Source organism: Micropterus dolomieu, linkage group LG05, assembly GCF_021292245.1.
Source record: "Micropterus dolomieu isolate WLL.071019.BEF.003 ecotype Adirondacks linkage group LG05, ASM2129224v1, whole genome shotgun sequence".
NCBI classification, from domain to species: Eukaryota; Metazoa; Chordata; class Actinopteri; order Centrarchiformes; family Centrarchidae; genus Micropterus; species Micropterus dolomieu.
Window position 1 is genome coordinate 2943953 of NC_060154.1, and position 12008 is coordinate 2955960.

General features: G+C 38.2%; 1 protein-coding gene across 1 annotated transcript in view; it reads right to left on the reverse strand.

The window, feature by feature from the left end:
• The window catches only part of gmds (GDP-mannose 4,6-dehydratase), a 177830-nt gene that overhangs the window by 164088 nt on the left and 1734 nt on the right, over window positions 1–12008 (reverse strand). Inside the window, exon 2 of the mRNA XM_046049763.1 lies at window positions 171–215. Coding sequence (XP_045905719.1) covers window positions 171–215 — 45 coding nt within the window. The remainder of the gene's footprint in view (window positions 1–170; window positions 216–12008) is intronic.

Below are 12008 nucleotides of genomic sequence, written 5' to 3' on the forward strand. Positions count from 1 at the left end.
GAGCTCCCACACACTGCTGTGGCTGTATCCAGCTTATCGATGGAATTTGTGGCTTTGTGTTCGTTGGCATTCATGTATGTCTGCATTCATTTCTGTGTATGTGTGTGTCTGAGCTTTCAAAGGACCAATTCCTGGTACTGTTCAGTCTGCAGTCGGGATATCTCTCTTACCTCGTAGCCTTTAGCGAGCAGGAACTCAGCCAGGTAGGAACCATCCTGAAAAGACAGAAGAAAATCCTTAAAACATGCAAAATTGCATCGCAAACACACAAGTGTGTAGTTCAGACATAATGATAAGAGTTTCTCGTACACAACCAAACACGATCAAACGTTCATTGCCTAAGTTTGGTCAAACTGAATTCAAGATATCACCAAGTGTACATGATTCACACACTCTTAGGAGCCAAACTTTATTGTACTTGCATTGACTCCTTCCAACTGACCACGGAAGTCAACACTGATGCTCCATTGTTTAGTTACCAACAACAGACAGGAAGGTACCAAATGTTGATGTAATAACTGCTTTTTATGTTATCTAGTAGTAACCTTATATATGACCTACCAAAGGTGGGGGAACAGGGTTTCCAAAAATCCCAGAGAAGATCAACATAAAGTTTTATTAAAAAAACAAACATAATAAAACATCTGCTAAATAAGTATAAATGTAAAACGTTTAAACACAAATAATTGACAACGTAATTAATAGATTATGTAAGATGGATTTTGATTTAATAGCAAGTTATTTCATTTTTAGACTGTGTTATTAATATACATTATTACTATATTATACCATTGGGTCAATATATGTTATAGCCTTTAAAAATGGTTGATAATGGGCTAATGTGATGTAGTAAGTTGTCAGATAATATAATCATATCAGTAGTTTTTCATTTTCATTACATTTTTCTTCGATGCAGAACACATCTGTCATGATTTCATTATCGAGGGAACATATTAAATATCAGTGTAACAATTAATCTGATATACTGTTTCATAACAGGGTCACCAAGTTATCTATTAGGCCGGTGAAAAAATCTATATTAAAAAAATTATACATTTCTAGGATGTCTAAGTATTCACAGAGGATCAAGACTAAAAATGTTTGTGGCTACTGTGACTACGTAAGTTACGCATGTGTTTAATACGTAAGAACAAGAACACAATGGGAAAATCTGAAAAATGAGGGCAAACATCTGTGTGGTTGTTTCAAGATGGAGAGCTCTTGAGATGGACAAAGAACATTTTAATAAAGCACAAGTTGCTTTACTGTACCCATTTAACGGAAAGCAACTTGTGCTTTATTAAAATGTTCTTTGTTTTTATCATTTCATTGTTTTACAGAGAACATTTGGAGGAAATCCCTTATAAAAAACCTCTAAATGGTGTTTTAATACAATTCTTCTTGGTGGTGCAGTGATTTATTGGAAAGTAAACCTGTATTTTGTTAATTCCATGACACATTAATGGACATGAGTGGTAAAAGAAAAACTCTTTTATGGTGTTGGAATACAAGCTCTGTAGCTGAACACTGAGTCCTGGGATCATTAGGTGTAACATCCACATGAATCAGGGGATTTGGGCAGACATTTGGGCCAATGTGTGTGTGCATGTGTGTGTGTGTGTGTGTGTGTGTTAGTGTGTGTGAGAGAGCGAGCCCTGTCAATAAGGTCTTGTTCCCCTCACCCATGTTACTCCTCGCCTTTTTTCCCTGCTCAGACTTTCCGACCGCACATTCTGGAACATTCCGAACTAGTCATGGCATCCATCCCTCAATCCCCCTCACATATGTGCACACACATTTACACACACAGACGTATTCTCTCACTGCCAGCATGCCAGCCGCTTGCTTCCTCTCCAGGTCTGGGGGCAACAGTCGAGGTGTAGGGCAGGGAGTAGAGAAGGAAGGGTGTAGGGGGGCTAGAGGTTGGGGGACACCCAAGAACCTGCACTCAGTAACAGGCAGGATGGTCTAATTGATAAATTACAGCCTGCACCTAGAGAGACTGTACAGGTGGGCCCACACAAGAGATTTGCTCGTGGAAGCTTTACACTCCCAGACAACTACAAGCTGGAAACATTCAGATATTTGTTTAGAAAAAAAAACCAGCAGAGAATTTATCTCTCAGGTTAGTTCACAGTGAGTTGCATTCAAGTGGTATTAGTAGATTTATGGCCACTAGGGGGCAGAAGAAAACAAGCTGACAAACTCACAGCCCTGATAGATGGCTATAGGATACAGCGGGTTTATCAAAGCTTGTTTGCTAAAAACAGCTTTTCCTCGCTGCTGGAAATAGGGTTGATGAGAGCGTACCATTAAGTAAATGTGCCGTACAGCCAAAACAAAACATTACGTTTAATGAAGATGCTCACTTTTCTGTTTGTTGATTAGGCTGTTTTTTGTAAGAATTTGAGGCATTCAGGGAGCAATTTTTGTACTTTGGCTCATAAGATACTGAGATTATGTGTGTTTATTAGGATTTGCTAGCTTCCTATTGTGTCACCGTTCTAATGGTTTTTAATGTGCACAGGGACCTGAGGCGGGAACTATCTACTCTGCCATCACTCCAAAACCAATGTAAACTGAACAGAATTATAAACGCAACACTTAGTTTTTGCCCCCACTCAAAGATCACACCTGTGAGGTAGATGGATTTTCTTGGCAAAGGAGAAGTGCTCACTGACACAGATTTTGACAGATTTGTTAACAATATTTGAGAGAAATAGGCCTTTTGTGTACAAAGAGAAAGTCTTAGATCTTTGAGTTCAACTCATGATGAATGGGAGCAAAAACAAAAGTGTTGCATTTATAATTTTGTTCAGTATACTATTTTATTTCTCTCCAAGCTATGTTAATTTTGAGGTATAGTTTTAAAAGAGGGGTTGATTTAAAATGTGCACTATCAAGCATTACAATTTTAACTTTGGAAATGAATAAACAATGGCAGCGTAGCTGAATATCTGAAACTTGGCATAGAATGTTTATTAAGGGCTATCAATGTTTCCTCCTTCTCTTAACTCAAAATGTTTAAAATACGTACTAGCTTTTTCAAGAGCTATCAACCACATCTCACAGTGGGAGTTTTCATGGAGACCATGACAAGTTATTATGTCATGATTGTCATTTGTAATTTGTCATTTACTCGATAGGCTTATTTCATAACAGACAAGAAATGCACACGTTATTAAGGACATTAACAAAGTGGCCCAGTAAGTCATGATAGTGACCCTGAAACTAAAGTAGCCAAGAGCAATTCAGCAATCATTAGTTTTCTTAATTAAACCTGTGCTTGTCCTACTGTGACATGTCAGAATTACTATGAAAAGAGGCCTACAACCATGACATCATCCACTAATGAAGACTGTGAGATGCAGTTGAAAGCAGCAGGAAATCGGAAATAGGGATATTTTGCCCAACTACTGTCCCCGAGGTTGAAAATGAACTTTGATGCTCATATCTGATGATGTTTCTTTACCTTTGCAAGGGTTAATGTGGCCTGTTGATGGGTTACTATACAGAAACTTTCAATGAAATCTAAACAGGTGTTTTCTTGATTACATTGTTCTATATCGTGATGCTGCTGTAACACCCTGAAGTAGGTGTAAGCCAAGACATGTGGCCCTACTAAATAAAGGCTTTTGGATTTAGACACCTCTAACTTCCGTAAATTATTTTTGCCCTGAAACAAAATTAAATGGGCTTAAAAAAGGTAAACCACTCACTATTCAAAAATGCTTTACAAAAAATTATTTATGCCTTAGTATTTCTCTAAATGTTTTTTAAGAGGATTTTCAGCTTTTGCAGGTTGTGCGGTCGGTTGGCACTGGTGCCCAACCTGTTTCTGCTTAACCCAGAGGGGGAGATGGGTACGAGCAATGGCAGCTCCTCGCCCGTCCCCACGGCGTTCAAAGCTGCGGCCGGTGTCATGTTTTCCGGCCCCTGTGCCAGGGTCAAAGCATTCCATGCCAGACCAATATGGAAAACAAGCCTGAAGAGCTGCAGCTCTGTTTCAAAACAAGAGGCTCCTTTGAGGCCGTATTAGCCCATAAACCCTGGCCTCACCTCGCTGTTTCCTGTTATGGGGAGCTGGGCGCTTGGTTTGAGCAGGGGGCTAAAGACACACACAAACACACCTCTACATGCTCACCTGCCAGGTCAATGTCACTCCACAAACTCCTCAAAGACTCATTTTGGCTTTTGACACAACATGATCTCTCTACTTTAGCTACACATAAGCCGACAGGTTGGTTCAGCAACAGCAGGGTGAAAGTCAATTGAGGTATAGGACAATGACTGTCTCATATTTGAACCCTGGCGTTGTGAGAGTGTTCAACGAATCCCTTCTATGAAAGTTGAGGACTGTCTGCAGGGAGAGCAAAAGTGTAAAGAAAAACCCAGGTGCTGCAAACAGACACAGGTGTGAAACCTGTAACATGATCACTGAACATACACTCAGTGTTGTTCACTTTCTATGACTATGATTTTCATATTTAAGGAATCTATTTTCTTTAGCCCTTAAAAGAACTTTTCAGAAAAACAATTCTATTAAATAATGTCATTACACGTAAAAAAAAAAATACAATGTGTGTTAGTGCCCATGTGCATGTTCTTGACAAAGAAAGCACAATCCAAATCAAACAGGATATATTTTTAATTTCTGCCAGTAATGTGCAGGTATATACTGTATAACTACAGACACTAGTCATTCCAGTACTTTAAAAACAAAAGCTCAGACTTTTTAAGAAGTAAAGTTGTTAGGATGCACAGTGTTATGTTTTAATAAATTATAAATATTATTTTCTCTAAAAGTTCTCAGATGGAATTAAAGAAATAAAGAAACAGAGAAAAAAAAAACAAGAAAGGGTGAAAGGAGAGAGGGAAAAAAATACCTAAAGCTGATGTTGATGTTAAACTAAATCAGTCCATGTGTCGAAAAAATGTTAACAACGTTCACTCATCAGAACTGCCCCCCGAGTGCAATCATTAGATCCAATCAACATTCCCATCATCATCATCATTATCACCTCATCATCGTGTGGTTTCATTAAGAGGGATACGCATCGGTATCAGACGGTGGTACTGCTGTGTGTGTGTTTCTCACAGGAAAGCAATTCAGTTTTCGCTCTTTCACCTTAAAAACCAACATGTGAGTTTATCACTACAAACGCCTTAGACACTAGCTGTGTCTTTTTAAATTCTAGTACCAATACGATACCTGAGTTAATACAATACAAAAACAGTTCTAGGTTATGACCTTAGCAGCTATTCAAGGGCTTTGCCAACATAAAATACAAAAACTGGCAAAGATCACGGAAAATTGATCAAAATAAATGAGATTAGAAATCTGACCGGGCATTTATTGCCAAGCTTTGTTATTTCACAGTTTTCTATATTACATGTAACAAAAGACAGAGTGGTTAATGTTAAAAGTACCCCAAGGATTGAGGTGCGATAACCAGTCCTTTCTTTGCCCAAAACTCTTATTAGGAACACCACTGATAGCATAGCAATAACATTTTTAAGATGTCTGAAACACAGACTCCTACAAAGGGGTAAATTTCTATATTAAAATGGTGAGAAAATATGATAGAGAAGCTTTTCTAACACTGAACATCCATTAAAATCTTTCCAGGGGAAATGTTCTAAACAATATAACAAACATCTAAGTTGGAGGAGCGGTGGCTGATTTGATGATTCTAATGAACATTTTTAACAATTGTACTTTATGATGAAATATTTTTAACTTTTGCAACATTTTTTGGTGACAAAGTTCTTCCTCTGGTGTCACAAGGTGTCATGTAGCGAATAGCGAAAAATTACCATCACGATCACCAAGAGCCCAAAACCAAGATATATTCAGTTTACTCTCATTGAAGTTGATTTCAAATATTCACATTTGAGGAGCAAGAGGCAGTAGAATATTTGGCATTTGAACATACAATGTAGTAAAGAGTCATAACCTCAAAGAGTCAACTATCACCCCTTCAGCCAAAGAGAAGATAAACCCTAGCACTATGAGTTTAGTACCCCCTGGTGGTAGAATAGTGAATTATTGGGGCCTTTCCTAATCGTATCACTAGGTGCTCTGTGACCTGTGACACCTCATTAGGGTAAGATCACCTGCCCAACATTAAGGCAAGAAACTAAGAACTAAAGAAGTCTGTGTGGCTGCAGGCATGTTCCATGTAGTGATTCATAGCTTTACATGCATTTATTTGTCATTGTGTATAAGATACAAATGAAGCACTTTAATGTGCTTTCATTAGACCGCAAGGAGAAACTGTGAAGCATGCCACTGGTCTGCAATTAGGCTTTATATGGTTTAATGAATCTGTAATCACAGCCCACAACACCCACAAGCACATGCACACGCATAAACATACACACACACACACACACAGCAGTAAGTAGGAACAGTTGGTGTGCTGTGTGAAGGGCAGCCTGAGACTCTAGCCTCTACTTTAGGACCCACTCAGGCGTTTCTCTGAAATAAGCAGCACTTCCTGGTATCAATATTATTCAGAAATCAGAAGCCTAGAAGAGGATACATACAGGAAGTACATAGCTTCACAACTTAGAGAGGAAACTCCACATACACAGTTACTGTACACACACATATTGCAGATACAGCTAATGTCTCAGGAAAAAACTCTAAGCTATTATTTTAGACATCAGGCATGTTAGATTAGGTCAGGTTGTTTCCAGCAGCATATAGGGAGCAATTTCAGGGTCCATTTCAGGGAGCTGCAACATCCAGGAAAAGACACCATGAGACTAGGTTGACGTGTAATTTAAGAAAGTGGCAGTTCACTGACACACCCACTGTGCAACTGTGCAGCAGAGGACTAGTGACTGGAAGGTTGCAAGTCCCCAAATCTGCAGGATGTGTGGGTAAAGTGAAAGGGCGGTGCTCGATTCTTCCCTCATTTACAACCACTAACAAACTGCTCCAGTGGAGCTGTTCAATTGCCATCAGATCAGACTATGGTTCTATTGGTCAGTGAAAAGTCCCTGGGTTAAAGAGGGTTTTTAATAAAAACATATCTTGAAGCATGTGTAGAACCACTCAAATGCCAATTGATACTAAGTAGCATAACTTGTCCAGAGAAAACCAATATAAAGCATCCGGGAACAAAAGCGTTAAGGGTGAACAACACAAGGGCCATACTAGATCTATCCAGTGAGTCAAACTGTCAAACCAGTTCATCTGAAAACAACTAGATGCAAATCAGTAGTCACAGCAACAAATTGTATTTTATGAAGCTACTGAAAAATAAGTGATGAAACATTGACCAACATCATTTTCTTAACGATGCAGTTGCTGACGGACTAGTCGATGTAAAAGTGCCACATTCATCCTCCATGATTATATCTATAACATTAATTATTCTAAAATATATCAGTGAATGACATTTCCTTTTTGCTGTTGGCTCACTGGTGATGTTATTAATTATAGTATTATCGGTTGACGATTCTGCATGTCTGGGCTGGACTTTCGGCTGACCACTTGGTTGAACTTCAGGATAGATGTTATTGGTTATTGCTGCTATTCTCCATTTCATTATATGGCATTCAGAGTAGATATATGGTCAACTGATCTATTCATAGCTGTAATAAGTGTACATTTATGTAGTAAGAGATTCATATGGTCCAGTCATACTCTGGCCCCATAACGGTGACATTTTATTTATTCTTTAACTGTACTGTTCCTGGTAATTTAGAGTTTTGCAAGTTTATGACTGTGTGACGTTTTAATGAAAGTAGACATGTATGAGAGATGAAAACTTTCCTTGCTTTGTTTCCTCTCCAATGTGAAATTCAAAAACACTTCCTGTATGGAATATATTATATCAATGATTCCTGTGGCAAATGATCTTATCATTTTATTTTAAGGCTTCTTCAGCTCCAAGTGGTATATCACTGAATCACCTGTACCACAACATCATTATATCCTGAGTTATTGTGCAAACTCCAGGACTGACATATGCAGTTCACTTGTTACCTAAATTAATTCATCTTTTTACTACAAACTGCAGCTGAATTTCCTGTCTAACTACAAGTTACCAGACTTCATTCAGAGGAAGAATCAGCCCTGAAGGAGCCATTAGCAGGCATTATGAGCAACAGAGGAGATGTGTGCACAGATTCTTAGCTTTATGATTATTATTGCTGGCACTCGCTCAGATTCTATCCTGTGCTGCTAACAGCGAATTCAGATGGAAGGAGGCGAGGAAGGAATGAGAGAAGTCCATGAAACGCCAACAAAGGATGAATAAAAGAGGCTTGTAGGATGAGCATCAAACAGCTCGAGGGGTCGTACAGCAGTGAAGCGTTGTTTTCCCAACCAGAAGGGCTGAAGAAAGAAGTGTGAACCTCAAAGCCAAAATAAAGTTTTACTGTCGAACACAGAGACCAAACCTGTCCTCTTCATAACCCCGGATCATAAAACAGCACTATCAGCCAGAGCCCCTGCCCGGCTCTTCAGCTCGGCCTTGGCACCGAGGTGGTCTCCCATAACTCACACCCTCTCGGCCCAATACTTCACACTGAGACAGCAGTCGAAGATATTCAGACCGAGCAGCATGCTGCCCTGAAATTTATGAACAGTAGTTAGCCAGGCGATTTATGGCATCACGTTGACCCTGACACCCTGGCTTGTGACTTCTGAGATGGTCTATCCAGATGCCTGCTTGCTTGCCTCCTGCATGGGCTCTCAGTATTCAACAGTATAGCCATGACCGACAGAATAAAAATGAATTAACACTGTTATTCTTTCTTTCCTTTTAGAGTAGGCGAGAAGAGAAGGAGCTTTGGAAAGTGCTGCTTGACAAGGGAATGCGAGGTTGAAAAAGACTTTCCAAGATATGCGATAGTTGTCTTTCCAGGGCTGCATTCTGGGAACGGACAACTTTCACCTCATACCATAAAACCTCCCCCAAGTCTCTGCTTGTTTGATTTGCTCATCTTACCACTGATTAAATGTCTTGAAAATCAAAGTGTAATCTAGGTGTACGTAAGATTAAGCTTTCTAAAGAACACAGAGCCGCTTCTTTACTATAGGAACAGATAAGTGGAAGGTTGGACCTAACATGACTGAAAACAGCAGCAATAGTGATACTGAATGTCTAATGATGCCATACAAAAGTGGTAATTAAAAGAACAAACAATATGGATAAAATCTTCCATCATGGCTTATCAGTTTTATTCTAAGTTTTATTCCCGATATTTATATGGAACATTTTACAATATGCATTGAAAAAAAAGTGCAATATATGTAAAAATACAAATACCTGACAAAGCAATGTACTTGTACAAATATAAATATAAATCCAAATATTGCAACTTTGTTTGCAATGTACTAATACACCTATAAATATTACAGAAACAGATTCCAAAGTATAAACAGTACGTCAGAATCTCTACAAGTTTCCGAATCTGAGTTGTTTTACAGTATAAAGTCTATATGGCTGCATGGAGGCCTTCATTTTTACAGCAGGAATTATAGCCCATAAGTCACTCCTAAGTTCTGACATAGTATTAGTATATCTTTGTCATATAAAACCATGAATTTTGTGTTCACTGAATAATACTGATTTAAACCAAGAATCTCTCAATTTGGGGTTTAATAAAGTTATGAAAATTATATATAAGACTAAGGCAGTACATTTTAGAGTTAATGATAAAGTGTTTTATCAAAGATGGTAGCCACAATAACTAACTAAATACCAATCCATTGAATATAAAATAAAACTAAAAAAGGATCAAACATGCACAAAAAATCACCAATTCTTTTTTTCTGCAATTGTATAAGGATTTACTGAGTTAACAGTATGAAATACGCAAGTATCAGATGATATGGATTAAACTAAAAATGAACTAAAAACACTGTTATGAACCTCCGTACAAAAAACAATGTTTTATTCCCAACACTGCATGGATTTAACATATTTTTTCAATTTCAGCTCTGGCTTTTTCATGACAGAATGAATTATGGGTCCTTGCCCTTTCCTGTTGTAACCATGACGATGACACGGTTTCCAAACCTCCAGGCAAAGAAACTGCAACAACCAAAGCCATAAGAGTAGCGTGATAGCTAATATCCTTGACAACATCATCACTTTAGTAATGTAATTTAACCACTGAGCCATGTTGATGTCATTCCCTTTATATATAATACCAGTAAGGCCAGTTCTGACAAGCTACCACGTCTCTCTGCCCATTCTCCAGATGTTTTGTTTGTGCACATTTAGAGTGCTGCGTGTCAAACATGACAAATGTTTCACACTACAGCTGCTAACTAATATCATTGTGAAGTCAGCCTCCCCATAGATCTCATACAGAGTTACATGCTTCTACAATGTTAATCTTAGTCAAAGTTAACAAACAAAATATATGTAGAGAAAAGCTATGTAATAACATTTCTCCACTAAAGGTGACACCAAACTAAACTAACCACATATCACCAGTAATAAATTCCATCTAATGGGTAACTCTTACACCCACATGTACATACGCTGTCAAACTGAAATACATTCAGTGGTTTTGGTCGTGGTCAGGAGGCAAAGTGTCTCTGAAAGGACTTCAGCCCGAGAACATCAGCATCCCCTCTGCCGCTGCATTCTCGTCTTAGGAGGTTTATCACACCTACACAACTCAAACATACTTGTTGCTTTAGAGCGACTATAAACAATCTTTTTATATTAACAACAGATCAAATGACAATTCTGAGGTGTTTCTGCTGTCCCCAAGTGACCAAAAAATCTATTATTGCAGGTTTATCCACTGGGAAGAGAGACATTTGAACTGGTGGGACCAGACTAAAATCATAATTATGTATTGGTTTAATTAACTCAAAGAACATTCCACTTTTTAAAAAGTAAAAGTATGCAGACATGCAAAGTTAGGTACCAATAGAAGTATCTTCATTGGGTACAGAAACCGATAAACAGTAGCTGTAGGACACGAGCAATAAAATACAGTAAAGTATCGACTGAGGGAAAACTTTCAAATAAACTTCCATACGATAAGTCATCTATAGTATTGTTACTGTGTTGTTGGACTGGAAGGAAGAAGGCAGGGCAGATCAGAGACTTCCCGTGATTCTGACTTCTCTCACTGAATGTACACTCAGCATAACAAAACTATAGAGTTCAAATCCATCTGTTGCCGCCTTTGTGAGAGGCATGTTGAGCAGTTAGTCTGAATTTAGTTTACTGTTCAGCAAGGCAGCAAACACATTTTCTACACCATCTCTTATCACATTATCTTTCTCTTTTCCAAAGTAATTAGGCTATTCTGAGCAAGTTGCAAGCTAACACATATGGCTATTTAAATGAGTTTGGCCTCATAAAATGTCATCTTATATGCGATTTAGCAAACAATCACCATACCAAGGTTATATTTTATAGTGTATAACATTGTTATATGTAATATTCTACAACCTCTATCAGGATAACTTGACACTTTTCCAGTTAGAGCTGAAACTACTACTCGACTATTGTGATAACTGCGTCGTTTTCTGGTTTCATCAACTCAAATGAGGATTTGCTCCTTTTCTTCAGTCAATTGAATATCTTTGGGTTTTCACAAAGCAAAATAATGCAGTCTAACTTAACTAGTAGTCAATTTAGTAAAGAAGGATTAGTCTAGTTACAAGTGATGTATGGTCCTGTTAAGTTTTCTAGTGGACTAAAAAAGCAATAGATTTTATCATTCTAGTACCAAAAAGTTAAAAGTCCCATCTGCAACTTATATAATAAAATATCGATATTTGGAGTCCGTGTATCGATACAGTATTGCCATGGCAAATATCACGATACTATGATACTATGACACTATACTAAAGACTTATTTCCATGGTGGTCCAAAGATGGCAGAGAAGCAGGAGGGCGGGTGACAATCTGACATCTTAAAACCTACTGTACGTCATCATGATATAAATACACCTGCCAAAACGTCCAAACGTCCAAAGTATATGTGTGTGTGTGAGTGAGTGAGTGAGTGAGTGAGTG